The sequence below is a fragment of the Poeciliopsis prolifica genome, unplaced genomic scaffold (assembly GCF_027474105.1).
Source record: "Poeciliopsis prolifica strain line A6 unplaced genomic scaffold, Auburn_PproV2 SCAFFOLD023, whole genome shotgun sequence".
In the NCBI taxonomy this organism is placed as follows: Eukaryota; Metazoa; Chordata; class Actinopteri; order Cyprinodontiformes; family Poeciliidae; genus Poeciliopsis; species Poeciliopsis prolifica.
The window spans coordinates 6,544,069-6,562,010 of NW_026562398.1; the positions used below are offsets into that span (position 1 = coordinate 6,544,069).

The following is a 17,942-nucleotide window of genomic DNA, read 5'->3' on the forward strand; positions in this document are numbered from 1 at the left end:
AAAGTCAAGCAAACACTCATTTATCATGCACAGCACAGGTGCAATCTGTGGTGGAAATCCAGAATAAATGGGAGGTGCAAAACTGGGAAAGATGGCGGTTCAATTCGGGGCGATCAAAGAGGCAGCTTGCTTTCACTGTAATAAGCTATTTCCTGTGATTTTCGGAGAAATCCTCCTCTGAGCAAGGATGGCTCAAAAATAAAGCGTGCACATGAATAATTTAGTGATGTAGGAAAGCGACGCATCCATCTTCTAAAAAGAAGTTTGAATGAATCTTAAATTTATTTTTCTTCAGAAACTCTCTTCAAACATCACGAAAAGAAAAAAAAAGACGCTTTGATTTTGTGAATCAATATTTTAAGTAATTTATTTAGGATGACAATAATTTATAATAATTGAAACGGTTTTATTTTGCACCACGATTAAATTTTCTTTCCTAGACATGTTCAATCCTGTATGAAACATTTCTAATCGACTTGCTTAGAAAACATGACAAATATAATGTAAAAATAAATTAAGAAAAAGTCTAGTGAATAGCTTTCAAATGATTCCAACAAAAGGATTCTCTTCTTATAAAACATGAATAAATATTAAAACTAGCTCACTAAACTGCGTCACGTAATCACTCAAGACGCCATGATGGAGGTCGCAAATGAGTATTGCACTGAAAGACTTAAGATGTTTTCCCAAGTTGTTTGTGTCAGTTTATTCTTGTTTGAGTCCAGGTAATTTGTCTGAGAATATAAAAGGTGTAGCTCACCTGGTTGGGGCTCATAGACGGCGGGATTAACAGAAGCATGAAGCAGCTGGGTTAGAAAGCGACCAGAACTTGATCAACTTTCCAACTTTGCCTGAATTCACACATGATTTATGTCACTATGTCGCTATAAACTGCGTTTCCCCGTAAACCGGAGCAGCATTGAAAGGAGTTTCGAATAGAGTGACGTCACGTGCAAAGGGTCGATAATTACGTACTAAAAAAGTTCCCTATTGAAGCATTGTTGCAGAAAACAAAGTTAAGGACAAAAGTGAGAGAATGACTTTTAAGGAGGATCACATTTAGCATGCTTCAAGTCTAAATGAACAAATTTATAGTGAAATATAAAATTGGAGGAAACACATTCAAAGTGGGTGTTTAATCAAGTCTTTGGTCATCTCATGTACTTATGACAAAACATAGATTTCTGTAGACAGACCGGCTGGTCTCTACATTAAGGCGGCCATCTTTACAGCTCACAATCTGTTTGCTAATGCTCCACCTAAATATCTCCACCTTCAGCAGAGCTTTACTCGTATTCAGTGGTTGTTGGCAGAAAGGCAAACCACATGAATAAAAAATAAACATGTGGTTTGGTGCTGCTTTTAAAGAATGACAATAGAGAAAGGAAGGACTGTGAGTTCTCCGCAGGGGAGGGGCTTCTCTTTCTGTTGTTTTAGTTTTGCAAGGCTGAGGGATGGAGTATCCTGCATCACTGGGAACGTCTCAAACGCTGAGATCTCTAGTTGTGAAAGCAAAGGTCCTGTTACGTTTAATAATAGAAAAGGCTGCGGCGCAGTGGCTGTCTGAGCACACAAACCAGAGCCTGCAGCTGTTCATGGACAGACACACAGGCACTGAGGAAGAAAGTTGAACATGAGAAGCCACAACAAAATGGTGAAATGTAAAAATAGAGAGATACAAAATAGGAGAAAGAAAGGAATTCAAAAAGTACCCCAACCCTGTTTGTCAAAAAACTACAATCTGAGCAGATGTCATACAAATCAGTGGTGATGAGGTCTCTCTATTCATTGCATGTAATTTACAGCGTATTAAGTGTTCCCTAACAACAGTGTGTGTAAAACACATTTCTTCCACCTCACTTGTTGCTCATTGAAGTGAAGCTCGTCATCTAATTGCCTGATTTCCAATCAATTAGGTCGGCGAGCTTGGAGAGAAAAAAACCCTCAAATGCAGGCTGGAGTCACAGAAGCATGAAATACAAACACCAGTAAGTGACCAAGTCACCTTAAATCTGTTTGCCACTCGTATAGAAAGCTGCTTCACCTCATTATGTGTTAAATATCAAAACAATGTGGAATAATCAGCAATTGGTCAAGTATAATGGGTAGATAAGATTATAAACCGTCAAACCGAAGCACATTAATGCATTTAGTTATGCATTTGAACTGCTCTTTAACAGATTTAAATGTTCACATGACACATGAACAGGCAGGTGCGTCTCAATAGGAATATTATTTCAAATCTTCCTTAATTTCGTTAAACATAATTTACTAGGTGGTTTATAACAGACAGGTTGATCTTTCAAGCTGCTATTTCTGTTCATTGTGATAATTTTCCACTTACAGGTAATAAAATCTCAACATTTAATATTCTACAAATTTGAAATATTGCAGAAGTACAATAAAAAATGCTGAAGAGTAAGCTTAGTGGCAGCTTGAAGGAAAAAGTAAATGGTTGTCCAACATGGAGATATATTTTACTATTAATTAATTGAAAAATGTTTGGCAGTTGTTTGCCTTTTAAACCAAAGAACACCAGTAAAATTCTGCAGCTTTAAGTAACAAGAGCCTGAACTCTAAACGTAAGAACAATTAAGTTGATTTATTGCAATAACGATACATTTGCGATATATGGTGCAGACTCAATGTATCTATATTTTGAAATAGTAATAGTAGTTTGTGAAATATCGTTTGCAAGGCAGTTTATGACTACCAGGCTGCTAACTAGTCTCAAAAGTAAAGACTGAAAACATCTATAAATATTTTAAAAATTCATTTGCGCGAAACACCTTGAGATGCTTTTTCATCCGAACCCGGAACCTTCTGTGGTCGGTATAAAAATAACTACGATAGAATGCGGATGAAAGTAAACATAAATCACTCTGTTAGCTGTAAGCATTTATTGATAACTCCCATCATAACAAATCTCTCACTGTGTCAAAACAAAAAGAGCAACAGGAAGTATACACTTGGTTCCAGGAAGGCGGGGCAGCGTGCTAAAAAAAAAAGCCCCCCAAAAAACAAGAGTTGGACCCAGACCTGTGTCGCTGTTAAATTAGCAGCAGCAGCTCCTGTAGTTTAATAACAGCCACAGCCTTCGCTCAGAAACATTTCGCTCAGAAACATTTCGCTCACCCAGCACTAAAGTGTACTAAAGTTAAGTACTCCGCCTCTGCTGTCGTCTTCTGACGGCTGGAACCGAATGAATTTCAGACGGAGGCTGCGTGAGCAAAGAACGGATGCTGTGCTGCCTAGCAACCAACCGACCAATCAGACTGAAGAAATCACAGTCCCTATGCAAATCACTAAACGGTTAGTTTCCACTCTGATTATGTTCGACACAGTGAGGTATTTTGTTCACTACTGCACCTGTAATGACACGCAGAGTACAGCACGTTGGGGTTAATAAGGCAAACACAGAATTATAAAAGATCTTAGTTCTTTATTTGCTTTAATTGTGCGACGCAGCTTAGTATTAAACAGTTTCCCCATTCTCACCAATCCTCTGTCAGTCTTGTACCACATTTCATTTCATTGACACGTCAACTGTGGCTCTACAGCGCCCCCCAGTGGACTCAGGGAGGAGGTTGCCTCTACGAGTGAGCAGTGTCCAGTGGAAGGAATTGTGCAGCACCTTCTTGGATAAAAACAGACCCTGTTAAAAGGAACTAAATGCTCCGGCTACCTCAAGTGTTTGCCACTTTGACCTAAAATGTGTCCAAAGAGTCAGTGGGGAGAGCACAGCTCTCATCGAATGCTGGCCATGTCATCCAGGTGGGGCGTCTTCATGCAGCCTGTGCACAGCTGATCCATCCACAGGGGGGCTTCGTGCTGGAGGGGCGTGCGGCGGGGGTAGAAGGTGTACGAGGGGTCGTAGTTCAGCAGGCAGCTGAGAGAAGCCATGTAGATGTCTGAGAATCGGCTGAGGCGTCTGGAGAAGTAGGTGGGGTTGTGGCATGTTCTGAAGATGCTGCCAAACTGAGGGTTGAACAGGTTCTTCGTCATCACCCTAAGAGACGCACATTTGTAGAGAAGTTAATACAAGTACATGCTTATACTCGCCTGCGAAGACATTTCCTACTTGTTTATTTTTTTAATAGGGTGTGTGATTAATCTGAAAAGTTTAAACATTAATATTGTCTAAGGCAGATTAATTAATTACCTATTTTGAGCTAAAAGCTTCTCTCTAACATAGGTTTACCTAGTCCACAGCAGCACAGTCTTATACTGCAGACTTGAGTAAAAAGATAAACCCAAAGAGTCAAACTTATGTGTTCAGTCACTTTAAAAAAATAAATAAATAAATAAACGCATGTTTAGGTAAAATCAAGCTAGTATATAGCCTGCTTTTTACAATGATGAATAATAATATGTTTAATATATGGAACAAAATTACTACTTTTAAATCTTCTTGAATATAAAAACTTTGACAATTGAGATTCTTCAGACATAGTTTGAAACATTTTTTCAAACTTCCATTTTTATAGTCTTAAGGCATAAAAAGCCAAGAAAAACATTTAACAATGTTAATGTTCATGCACAATAATCACATTTTAATAGGAAACGTGTAGTTAGGTCCCTTTTTATTATGCTGCCACTAAATAACAACCAGTGTAACTAAATGAATTCAGAAGTTACTCAATTAGGCTAATAAAGTCCGAGTGTTTTATTGAAAAACATTAATGAACAAGCTGCAATGGAAAGTGGAAACCTATAAAGAAATGACTGCACATGGAAACAAACAACTCCTGAAAGCTAAGCAGTAATCAGAACGGAGTAAAGAGGCCAAAAGCATTCAGTTTATGCTTGTGGCATGACATTACTTTGCATGCAGACGACACGGAGTAGACGAGATGTATAGAGTGACACAAAAGGCTATAGAAAGGATTGTTTTGCATAGGGGCAGATCTTGGCAACAGGAAGCACTGTAGACTGTCAGAGGTCAGTGGGTTTACTGGGTGGAGCCTTGGATTAAAAGGCAAGATAGAGACTCACCTCAGTTCTTCTCTTTCTTTCTGCCATTCCAGAAAAACTTTTTTGGAGGCTGGGTCACGGTGTGTCTGAAATATTACAGAAGCGTGCATTCAAACATCAAACTGGGCAGTTCGGCAATGATTATTTCTGTCATGAGAAAAGTGTTATCTCATCTTTAGTCAAAGAAAAAAACAGTTGTTGAATGTGGAGTTCAAGAGGTTCCCCATGATCCTGCAAAGGCATGTCAGCTTAAGTTTTGTCTCTGAAGGCATTTCCTCCATAAGGAAAGGTGACAGAGTTCACTTGTGTGTGGCGGCTTCCTAATAAGTACTTCATGACTTTGTGTCTGTCTAATTTTACTCAGCATTGCTTCTTCTCCTTTACTGCTGCCACATGTGAACATCTTGACTTCAGAGAGAATTCGGTGCACGGCTTTGGTTATGAAAAGCTCAAAAAGTCAAACTTACGTATTAAGTTTTTGTGAAAATTTGCAAGTTTTGGAAAGGTTGGATGTGTCAGAGAAGGGCCGGTTGTGTCAGAATGTATGAATAAAACCCATTAAACTGTTAAAATATCAATAAACATCTGTTTATTTTTGCATTCAAAAAGGTTTTCTTAAAATAAAATAATATTAAACATCTTTTCACACCATTCAGTCCATCCAGGATCCAGGACTGTTTTTGTGGTGTTAATTCAGAAATATTTGTAAGAATGTTTTACACTATTTGTGCCAATATATAATGTTAAATCGCCGTACTTGACATTAAGTAAGGCTGAGGCAGCAGTCTATTAAATCTAATATTTTTGGCCAATTTTGAGAAAATTTTGCAATGAAATAAAAGATAATGATTTTGTGTGAATTTTGCAGATTTGTGAAAAACTGGAGGGACTTATTGATGTAATTTGGAGTCCAGACGGCCAAATAAAAAGCCACAGCGGCCCAGATTTGGGCCACGAGCCTTGAATTTGACACATGCGCCTCAGAGAGTGCAAATTTAAATAAATTATTTTAAAAAATGAACATATAAAATGGCAAGAGGAGAAAATATGTTGTGTTCTTTTCTCATAATGCAGAAAAAACACAGATAAATAAAAAAATAAATATGTGATTATGGTTATTTTGTCTAATTCTTCTTGCCGTTAATGCAGAGTAGTGATGAGCCATTTGCTGCTGTCAAGGTCTTCCTCAGTCCTAAAACATTATTAATACTGGCAGGTGTCTACATATAACCTACTTGAATACATAGAGAACTGTAAGTCACCAAGAAAATTGAATGACGAAGTGTTTGAGGTTATTTTGTTTAAAAATGCTGAGCACGTTCCCTGTTGTGGACAAGTTCAGACAGCAGACAGACATGTTCAGAAGCCAAGCCCTATCAGGGTGCATATTATAGCTTTGTAATTGTTGCTGAGAGCAGTTTGGCTTCCAAATGTATGATTCTGAAAAAAAATTTGTTTAGTTTTTTTTACCTTTTAAAAGAGGAAAACTTTTGTATTCAGATTTAAATGCTAGAACTTCCTGCTTGTTGTTTAGTAAAGATTCAAAACAAATGCCTCTTATTTGATGAAGAAGATGTTGCTGTAAAACTCTTTGGCCTCGCTGTCTGGAAATGTCTGTTCAGGTTCAAAAGTGGCTCAACAAGTGTTGCAGATTTGTGTTTCGTCAACAGAATCGTGCTTGTAAAAACATTACATGTCTGAGCGAACTGGGTGTTAACTGCTCACCTGAAGCCGCTCCATCAGGCCGGTCAGGGCCTGCAGCCAGGTGAGGGTCACTGCGTATCGGTGCGCGCTCACTATTTTGGTTTCTTGCTCCAGTTCTGGGACGATGGCTGCGGTGCGCCAGCCGTGTCGCAACATCAGATCCTGCAACACGCAAAAAAATAAAAAATAAACAATGACAGAAAGGTTGGATGAACTTTCAGTTTTCTTATCTGGCTATGAGCAGAAGTATTTTAAAATGTTTGATTTTTATTGGGGAGAAGCAACAGTGCAGAGAAGTTTTATCCACAATAAACTTATAATAATAAAGAAAAGCAAGAAAGGAGGAGACATGACTAAAGAGCATCACATGGATTTCTTTATTTTATCAGCCCTGCTGCTTAAGGTTTAAATATTTAAGTCACACCAAAAACCAAAATGACGCTGACCGATGTCTTTGTCCGTTTCATCAAATGCACAGCATCTGACCATAAAACATCTTCATGTTGAGTTTAAGATGTCAAGCTCTAGATCTGCCACAGTAGATAAAGAAATAGCTGATATCAATCTGATCCTGTCCAAGGTGCAAGTCTGAGGTTTTATCTGTTCGTATCCACTCATTTCAAACATTCTAAACAGAAATTAAAATCTGGACCTGCCAATAATATTCCATTCTCTAATTTTTTCTTATCATCCAGACTAAAAATGAGACTGAAACCTTGCAATGCTTCATTAACATTGCAAGATCTCTAAATGTGCAGTTAAAAAAAACCAAAGAATATGAATACTTTAATTTCTCAGTTAGTCAAAGAATAAAAAAAATAATTGTCCAGAGAAACATTTTAATACTTATATTGCTAGTAAAATCTGTAAAAAAAAAAAAAAGCTGCACAAAGCTAACCAAAATGAACAAAAATCTTCAGAACGTTTTTCTTCAGGTCACGTCTGCAAGTCGCAACAACAAATGTTCCAATGAAATTTCCAACTTTGCATTAATCACACACTGACATCACCGGATATATTGAACACAGGAGCTGAGTCATGTTTCCCCTAACGCTTAGTCATAATGTGAACTTTTACTGAGGGGGAAAGAAAATAAATCAACAAGCTTCCATACTCACAGCCAAGTCGCTATAAAGATGATCTCCAAAGTAAAGGACCTTTGACCCTCGCCATCCGGTCAGTCTGAGGAAGTCAAACAAGTTACCCTGAAAAACAAAACACACCAAGTTAACTTACAGACATACAGTTGCAGCATGTTGTGACAGACAGACACTAACCTGTTTATAGATCTGCCCTTTGTCCAAACGGTTGATCTTTTCCCACCGCAGGTCTCCGTTATTATCCAAGCGCCTGAAAGGTCTGAAACAAAAACATGTTGCTGAGATCAGATTCTGAAACTAAAAGACCTGAATGCTTTGCATGTTCTCTTTCAGTTTTGTGGATTTAATGTGGTGTGCTTGTTTGTTTAGATTCTATAAACGTTAATATATTACGTTTTTCTTCACAAAAACCTATCATACAAGTATGGAAAAGAAAGGGATAAAATAATTTATGGTTAGCATTGCTAATAAACAAATATAAATACCCGGATTGTTTCACATCGGAGCAGAATTTCTTATGAAACTTCTGATAAAACCGGCCCTTTGTTAAACTAAGTCTCTTAATAACAATAATAATAATTTCTAATAAGGAATATATACAGGCCCTATCATTCATGGGAGAGGGAGACGCGTTATTGTTTTCAGTGAGGGGTAAGCTAATGAGGCGTAAGCTAGGAAGCTAAAGGTCAAAAGCAAAGCGCATGCGCGATTGGTGATATTTTAAGACCACAGCGCCATCTCGTGGCCAGCTGACTCAGCTGTTATGCCAGCATAACAAACTGCGTACATACAGTATAACGTCGCGCCGTTTAAACGTGGAACCTTTACCGAATTAAAAACATCTAAAAACACCAGGAGTTTCCTGGCAGCTGTTTGGTATAAATGTAGCCGATTGGAGGCTACAATGTGGCAAAATATGAAGATGTTTACTTTTAATCACTACTTTCCCAATTAACTTAAAAAAAATAGCAGTTACTTACTTGATACAGTCGGTGAAGAAGTGAGGTTTATCTGCCTGCACGATAACAACATCAAAGAAGTCTCTCCAGTTTTTCCCCACCATGTGCGTCATTCCTTTATCCCTACACAGAGAGGAAAAATACAGCATTACAATTTGCAACATGGTGGCTTTTTTTAGCATTTCCTGTCCTGTGAGTCAGAATGAACTGCAGCAGTCGGAGACCTCTCAGGGCTCAGACTTACACAAAGCTGAAGGGACTGTTGGTGATGAGAAACAGCTTCTTCCCCTGACTGACCAACCGATGAAGGACAGCATCCGTCTCTTCCTTTCTCAGGATGAACTTGTCTGTGAGAGAAAACAAGGCAAAGTGTGGCTGAGTCTGTGCAGCAACATGCAGGTCGATGCAGCAGAAAGGAGAGGCAGTTGCTCTTACCAAGGTCTTGCATGATCCACTTGTACATGTAGCCTTTGAGATGAACCATGCCAATTGCTTCCTATGGTGTAAAAACAAATCTGTTTATATTCTTTGTATATTCACCTTGCAAAAGTATTTACACCTTAAAGTTTTTTGCATTAAAAACACAAACCTGAGTTCAATTTGTTGGGATTTTATCTCACAGGCTACAACAGAATATTAAGAGCAACACAGAATCAACAATTGAAGCATTACATTTACTTTATTCTTTTTCAACTTTATTATTGTTATATTATAATTTTATTTTCATCATTTTTGTGTTTTCATAAAGTGAAGCACTGAAATAAAATTTGATTTGTAGTCATGAAATTATAGGAACAAAGTCATATTTTCAGTCATAATATTACACGAAAAAAGTCATAACAACATGAGAAAATAGTCATAAAATTACAAAAATGTCATAATATGAAGAGAATATACAAACTAATTTGATGAACAAAGTCGTACAAGAATAGTCATATTATTTTTAAAATAAAGTCTTACGAGAATAAAGTTGTAATATTCTTGTGATGTTTCACTGTTGGGTTCAAGGTGACGTTTAGTTTTTGACCTCACAGTGTAAAAAAGCTCCATTTTTGTAGGAGACCATCTTCTACATGCTTCCTGTGTCTCTTGTATGTCTTATGGCAGACTTCAAACATGACCTTTGACCTTCCTTTCAACATTGGTGTGTGGTTGTAACGAGACGAAATGTGAAAAAGGTTCGAAGGACATGATTACTTACTGTGAGAACTACATGAAACTTTAAAACAAGCTGGCTTTGGGATTCAGAGCGTTACATTTCAGAATCATTCACTGAGCTTTTTTTTTTTTTTTTATAGATTTTTCCTGGATGTTCCCGGAAAATGACACATTTGTAGCTAGAGAGGAAAAGCACTCATTGTTCTTGGCTTTGCTCGTGAATGTTGCCATTCAGATTCCTGAGCCTCCAGCTGAAGGATTACGGGACTGGATGTGAAAACAGTCACATACACACCCTGTCCTGTCCTGCCCTGCCCTGCCCTGCCCTGCCCTGCCCTGTCCTGCCCTGCCCTGCCCTGCCCTGCCCTGCCCTGTCCTGCCCTGCCCTGCCCTGCCCTGAATGAACACAGAGGAACTCACAGAAACATCTTTGAAGAGGTGAACCGGGTCGTACTCGATGTCATTGGTGATGAAGAAGTCGTTGGCGACGGCCAGCAGGGTCATCTCTGGGATGGAGAAGATGTCCATGAACTGCTTCACCTTCGGTCCCTGCGAACAGGAAGAAGTTGTTATTTAGTCTCGGGATGCACGATATTACCGATGTTAGCTGTACAATTTAACATCGGATATTCTGTCAAAGTAACGATGACGCTCCCAGTCGAGCGAGAACTCCGGTTTACATGTTTACACATCAGATGCGCCACAACGACAAACATTTTGCTTTCAACAAACGACAAATCAATGGGATCCCTGAGCTTGTTTCTCTGCAACTAGGAGACAATGGCACCCGAAGTGTTGCTCCTGCACAGAGTATGTTGGTTTCCACATGGAGAAGCAGTTTGAAGCTTCATTGCCTCATTTATGAGCCGGTCACCATATCATGCAGAGCAGCTTGGGACGTGGGAATCGCCCACCGGGATAAATCCAGTCTCCTGTCTCTTTTCTGGACATTTTCCCTTCGCAAAGAAACTTTCCAAAGACATCTGATCTGTTTCTGACTCATTTTGCAGCTTTGTGGCTCAATACAAGACATAACCAAGAGAATCTGGTTAAAGGATTTTCAAAATAAAAGATCCTCCAGCCTCAGACAATCCATAAAACGGAAATATTGAACTATTTCTTGTACGGCCCGGTTCCAGTTGGTTCGCGGCCCGGGGTTTGGGAACGACTGCTTTAAAAGATTGAAATAAAACATATACGTCTTTTTTTTAAATTAAAAACTAAACATTTTATTGCTTAAAATGCAACATATCATTCTTTTAGCAGACGCTTAATAATTTCTAGCAAAGGATGAATCTGTAGCTGAAACAGTAAACGCTTTCTGCTTAAATCAGAAGGTGCTATGTTACCTGGAGAAGCTAAAATCGCCACTTTATGAGTTCTAGGTATTTACAGACAAGTTTTTGCTGTTTTTTTCATTTTAAATGCAAAATATTTTTATTTTTTGTACAGTTTTGGCTTTATCAAGTTGTTCTTTCATCAAATGTCTGTTTGCTATGTGTCAACTATATACTCTAGGTCATAATTAATTGATTACTAAATTAGTTGACAATTATTTGAATTATCAACTCATTGCAATTGATCTGATTACTCATTTCAGCCCAAAATGGATCAAGATAACAGTACCAGGCCTCGTTGTAAACAAAGGCAATGAGATTATAGCTGCACAAAAACTTTTCTGCTTAAGTTTATTTAGGAAAAAGTTGGATTTAAATGTCTGCCCAAAGAAAAAATGCCAACCTGACCCAACATTTCACTCGTAATTGCTCTTAATTGGACTCATGTTGGCTCGCTTTTCACATTCAAGGATTTCTGCCTTTCCTGACTGCATGCAAGTCGGAGGAAATTAAGAACACAGAAAATCTTTCCAGAGAATACTTCAGAGTTGGGAACGCTGCTTTCATCACGCCAATGGGATAAACAAGATCCCCGAAGTTAGGATTTGGTCTTATGCAATGCTCCCGGCTGTCCAATATCTGAGAAAGCCGCCAGATTACATCCTCTGCTTGTTTAGACATGGACAGATGAGATTATTATTGTTATTTTTCTGCAGAATCTGCACCATGCTGAGCACAGTGCCACACGAAACCGATTATACAAAATCCAAAAAACAAAGTGAAGAAACTGGAACACATGCCAGCTATTGCTCAAAAGTTGTTTCACAACTGAAATAATGTGGCTGACGAAAACAAACATAATTCCTTCAATTAAAAAAGAAAAAACTCCTTCTAACCTTTCCGTAGAATCCACTGTCCTGCGACAGCGGGACGTGAAATGTCCCCCCGTAGAGATAAAGGACCTCATCGTCCGACACTGGACTCAGACCGCTGAGGGCAGCAAAATTTTTGTTCAGAGGATAATATTATCTGACCAAACAAACACTGTTTTGTCTTGAGCAGCAGGGATGAAGACAAGCAGAAATAAATCAATGTGTTTTATTTAGAGAGAAAAGGTCGGCAGCTCCTACCGGTACACGGTTCCTGGCTCAATGTAATGGAAGGCATCGATTTTCATGAGAAGTCCCTACAGAGGAGGGAGAAATGGTTTTATTTGAACAAAGAGAGAATTTTTAAAGTTGTTACATGGATTAAACAGGGTGGTGATGATTATGACTTACAGCTTACAATAACCCAAAACTCAGCCTGAGCATGCACTGCAAAACCACAAAATCTAGTGCAAATATCTAAGGCAAAACTAACTCACAAGTAACTTTTCAGCAAGATGTATATAATATTATTTCTTAATATTGAAATGTACTACTTCCATTCACTTTCAACAAGATACAAGTTAATTTATCTGTCAATAGACGTACTTTTTCATCAATAAATGTTACTGAAAAGTTACTTTTGAGTTAATTTATCTTATTTCAAGAGTAATAAGATATTTGCACTTTAAACTAGACCAGAAAATACTGGGCAGTAGGTGTTGGCGACTTCAAATTGTATCACAATATTTTGTGGTAATATTGTGATAACTATAAAAGTGACGATGCAAATTATTTATTAAGTTTTTCAGGTCGCTGTATGGTTGTGTCTGCAGCAATCATAGCTTCACAAACACAAACACTGCTCTTACGATCCGATTTGTAATACGTTTCAGTCACATAAAAAAGCAACTAACTGAACTTAATCATATTTTCATATTAATTTATATTTATTGATATTTTCATTGGAGAAAATAGTAAAACTAATAATTCCAACAATACGGAGAGTTTTTAAACATTGTTTTTGTCAGAATTTATTGTGACAAAAATGAATTAAAATTTCTGTCATAATAAGTCATATATCCACCTAGCATGGAGGCTTGAAGCTGATCAGCCTGGTTTACTGCTGCTAAGCTAACAGAATGCAGATTGGTTTAATAACAAATTTATGTGCCGGAAAAATACTTTGGACTTGATGAGGTTATTGAGAAACGGCGATTTGCTGGAGGCATGAACTCTGTTTTATTTGGATTAGATTTTACCCAATCGCTAACGCAGGGTTTCCCCCCAGTGCTTTATGAGCCTGGCGGGCCACCAGGCTCAGAAAGCCCCACCAGGCTAAATGCAAACGTTTTTAAGACTTTATAGTTGATGTTCAGAAATTAATCTTCCAATAACACATAATTATCAAGTGACATTTTAAAATTTCTGTCAACTTTGAACATTTTTAATTCAAAAACATGACGGGCCTCTGGATGAATGACCGCCAAGCACCCAACCATTGGGCTTAGCAAGTTTTCTGGGGGAAACTTTGGTTTAATGTTTAGATATTTTTATTACATTTCTATTTAAGAAACACCTGCATACACACAGATTTTCCTGCAATAGCACATTTAAAATATTCACCTTTTGGATGTCATAGTGAAGGCCTCGGACAGTAAAGTTGGGAATGTACTCATATTTTGCAATTTCCTCAGGATACTGCGAGGCAGAAACACAGAGTGCATGAATTAACACAACTTTAAAACCTGCTTTCTTCATATTTTCCTTCCTCTACAAATCTGCTAAAGTATTATTTCAATACCTTAAAGTGCTCAATCAGGAATCCTTTAGCCGTGTCGTAGATCAGCGTATTGAGCGCGTTGGAGTACTGAGCCAACGTGTAGTCGTAGTCAAAGCCGTAGATGTCCACTTCCTCCAAGCTGACCTCGTTGTTGGCGTAGATCACCGAGGAGTTCAGGCTTTTACACGCACCGGGAGGGATCAGGTCTGAGCAGAGAGAGAGACAGATGGGTGATTCAGTTCAAATAGTCACACATCACATCAGACGGGACAATGACTCGAGCAAAGAGGGAAAGAAAACGCAGTGATTATGTGGGGAAGGCTAGGATTAACAGCGGCTGCTGATTCTGCACTTCTGCAGAGAGCAAAGAAGTTAAACTCTCCTGCTGCTGTTTTGGTTCCAGCCAGGGACTGGCGAGCTCGGCGGGGATTGCGTAACCTGCCTGCAATTCTCAGATGTCAACTGACTCTTGACCAAACCAATTCAGCCCACAAAGAACATTCTGTGCACTGAAATGTGCGGCTGAAAGCCACTCCTGAATGCCTTGCAACGCAGGTTACTTCTGCTTTGTCTGCTTCCTGCCTGGCGGGTTAAGAAGCCGCGACAGATTCATCTGTTTGCATTCGGAGGGTAATGCCCCCGCTGACACTGTATCAGCGGACACTATATCAGATCTATGTGGGAAAGTAGGTCACGACCTTCTCTCCTGGGACAGTTCAGTGAGCGGCGCAGCTGGGGAGCAGGTGTGCATTCAGCAACCCTCTGGCTGGACGCCCTGCAGCTAAAAGCACCTCTCTTTTCACGCAAAAACACTCATCCTGATAAAAATCTGTAAAACTGTGATCATGAAGGGAATGCATGGCTGGCTTTCAATTGAGAATCTGCAGCAGAAGTCGGCGGCTGAGAAAACTTCTTTTTTTTGTGTGTGTGTGCGTCAACATTCAGAAAGGCAGCGTACCAAGACAGAAAAAACACAGTGTACCCAGTGGCGTACTGGTACTGTACGTACTTCCACGTTCCACTGTAAACAGTGTTACAGGCACGTTTCTGTACGTCAGAGACAAAATCTAAAGTCACGTCTAAAACTGCATTGGCATTTCTGCAATAATGTAATAATGAAACCCTTATAAATGTAGCAGCAAATCTAAGAAAAGCTGCCTTGCTCCTTTTGACTTTTACTATAATTAAGCAGTTTTGTTTACTTTAGAGTGTTGTTGCATTGGACTTCTACTTTGTTTGCCGATCTGCTAACAGCCAAGCCAATGTAAACAACCTTGTAATGCAAATGTATTGTGCAAGTTTTAAACTATTTTACCGTTAAAAGGCAAAGTAGCACAACTTTGCAAAACGCCGAATGTTAAAAATAATATTTGTGCAACAGAGTTCCTTGTGGGTTTCCATGAGAGAAGCTATTGATTAAGATTAAAGTGCTGTAATCAGATTTAAGTTGACGCCCCAGATATAAGCCTCTAACATCAAATACTAGGGTTTCCCCCAGTGTATTAAAAGCCTGGCGGGCCACCAGACTTTACTTGTTCCCCCAGCAGCCCAACCACTGCTTATTTATTTAATTTTTTTTAATTAAAATTTTTTTAAGACTTTATAGCTAGTGTTCAGGTATTACTCTTCCAGTCTTTTAATAAAACATGATTATCAAATGATATTTTAAAAATTTCTGTCAATTTTAAACATTTTTTAACTCAAAAACACGACGAGCTTTTGGATGAATGACTGCCCTAGCAGCCAGCCACCGAGCTTAGCAAGTTTTCTTGGGAAAATTTTGTAATACAGTTCAGAATTAAGGACAAAATTAAGTCAAAATCATAAAACATTAATCCTGGGTGCAGACGTTCCTATTTAAACTCAACATTTTTGATGCACGGCTTCCCTTCTTCCATGCTAAGCAACAACAACCAGTGGCAGGTGGCGCTCCTGTAATTCCAACCTCACAGTTTCTCATGTTTTGTCAGGGAGCAAAATATTTCCAAACAGTCGAAAGTGTCTGACTTGTGAGGTGAAAGTGCAGGAGCCCTTTATTCATCCAGCTGGCTGGAACCGCTCAGCAACACACAGAGCTACAGCTTGGCTGCAGAAAACCAACTAAATCTCTTGAACGCATCCGTTAGGCAGAACTACAACTTGCATCAGCTGTGAAGATGTAATTTTTCTTTCCATAACACCAACCTGTTGCCTACATGCTAAAGATGCACACAGTAAACAAAGCATTTCACTGTGCAGGGAGGCAACCACACACTTCATGCAAAATGTATCTCAAAAGCATAAATCAGAACATGTTTTGTCAACCTTAATATCCAACTGAACACAGTTGGGACGATGTGTTTGCAGGAATAAAAATTACTGGGAGTTTCTAGAAATGAATCCAAAAGGAATGGAGTCCTGCAGTGTGCCAGTGGTTTAAAACACAGATTCTATCTACAGGCAGAAGTCAACTAAATAAATAGCTCGTGGTTCATATATTGCACTGATGTGGATAAACTACAACATAGCTGTAGGGACTACTGTAGGTAGAAAATAATGCTGACTCGTTGTAAACCACTTGAGCTCTGAGGTGACCAGCTGCATAAATCTGCAAAGTGAGGATGCAATAGGGGAATCCTCAAACGTACAAAATGTCCTCGCTGGCTACAGATAAACATCTTCAGTTGCCTGGTGACGTGGACAAGGGGGTGCCTGCTTTCCGTGGGGTGGGCTGGGGGGGCTGCGAGGACAAAGGGAGGATCCGGTGCTTACCGTAAACCAGCCGCTTCAGGTCGTTGTAACGACTCCACAGGAACGACGTCTGGTCCATGGGCGCCGCGTTGGACGTGAACGAGCGTCTCCTGACGCCGCTGGCGCCCGGGGCGCCCGCGGTCTCCTTCAGCCTCTTCTTCTCGCCGCTGCCGCATTTGTGCGGCGGCTCGCCGGATGACGGCGCGTCTGCGCCGCTCGGCCTGTCCGCGTCCGAGCTGCAACTTTGCCCCTCGTTCTTCTCGATTTGCTTCGAGCCCGCGAGCGCCCTGCACGAGCTGGACAGTCTGTTCACGCGTGGGGGTCTGGCGAGTGGAGGGGTCCTGTTGCCCCGGGCCCACAGTGTCCGTGTCAGCACGGTGCCCACGGTCTTGAAAGACATTTTCTTTTCTGAGATATGTAAACACGCCTCGCTGCTGCTGCTGTCTGTGCTGCTGCAGGATTCAACCAGAAGCAGGATGAAAACAAACCTCGCTCGGAGAGGCCACGCCCACTCACAACCCCCACTCTGGTGCCCCACTGTGGAAGGGATGGGTCTCTAATCGCTGCTCTTATCATAAGCACTGACATCACCCTATAGCTGCTGTTTACCTCTGTTATCTGAGTTCGTGAAAAAGCGGTAAACACTGTTTAAAGTTTCTTAATGTGTTCCGGAAATGCCTCTTTAAGCGAGGTGGCGCTTTGTGTTGCTGCAACGTCCCATAAACGCATCACAGATATGAGAAGGAAAAGCAAAATATGGATACATGTCTTTACAAAAATGCATCCATAAGGAAAAGGAAAATCAAAATACTTTTCTTTGCAAAAAATGCATCCATAAGGAAAAGGGAAAGAAAAACAAAAAAAAGCAAGAAATCTCAATGTATCCATTGAGATTGTAAATGTAAGTTAACTGAAATAAAGCTACAAAATTCAAACTCTCCCACAGATGCTCTGCACCCAGTCTCACTGAGGTTGAGCTATTTTGGGAAGAAGAATTGCCAAAAACTTAATTTTCTAGAAGAGCAAAGCTCATTTAGTGAAAGTCTTCTGCATCCTGGGTGCACAAATGAGCGTTACCACAGATCCTTCCTTCCAACAGCTGTTAGATTCTTCCTAATCTTTTCAAAGCATCTGGTTTTTATCTTCAAAATGTATCTGACATGTGAGATGAAATGCTTCATGAAATCGTGAGGAAAATGTAAGGATAAGCGCTTCGGAGCAGATTCCAGCGGCTCCAGCAGAACGAAGCACATGTATGAACTGGGTCACTGTGATCCTCCGAGCTGAAGGCTGCAGACAGAACTGAAACACAGTGAGTCAGAGGAGAAACG

General features: G+C 39.7%; 1 protein-coding gene across 1 annotated transcript; it reads right to left on the reverse strand.

Annotated features, from left to right (window-relative positions):
- Positions 1-3,422: 3,422 nt before the first annotated feature.
- nt5dc2 (5'-nucleotidase domain containing 2) lies at positions 3,423-17,084 on the reverse strand. Its single transcript, XM_055045937.1, has 14 exons — positions 16,633-17,084; positions 13,903-14,087; positions 13,725-13,799; positions 12,363-12,418; positions 12,129-12,222; positions 10,316-10,444; positions 9,173-9,233; positions 8,982-9,084; positions 8,759-8,860; positions 7,956-8,037; positions 7,797-7,883; positions 6,700-6,840; positions 4,996-5,060; positions 3,423-4,009 (listed from the first exon to the last, which is right to left on the reverse strand). Exons 1-14 carry the CDS (start codon positions 17,009-17,011, stop codon positions 3,748-3,750), a joined length of 1,821 nt encoding a protein of 606 aa, XP_054901912.1. The 5' UTR covers positions 17,012-17,084; the 3' UTR covers positions 3,423-3,747.
- Between the last annotated feature and the right edge of the window lie 858 nt (positions 17,085-17,942).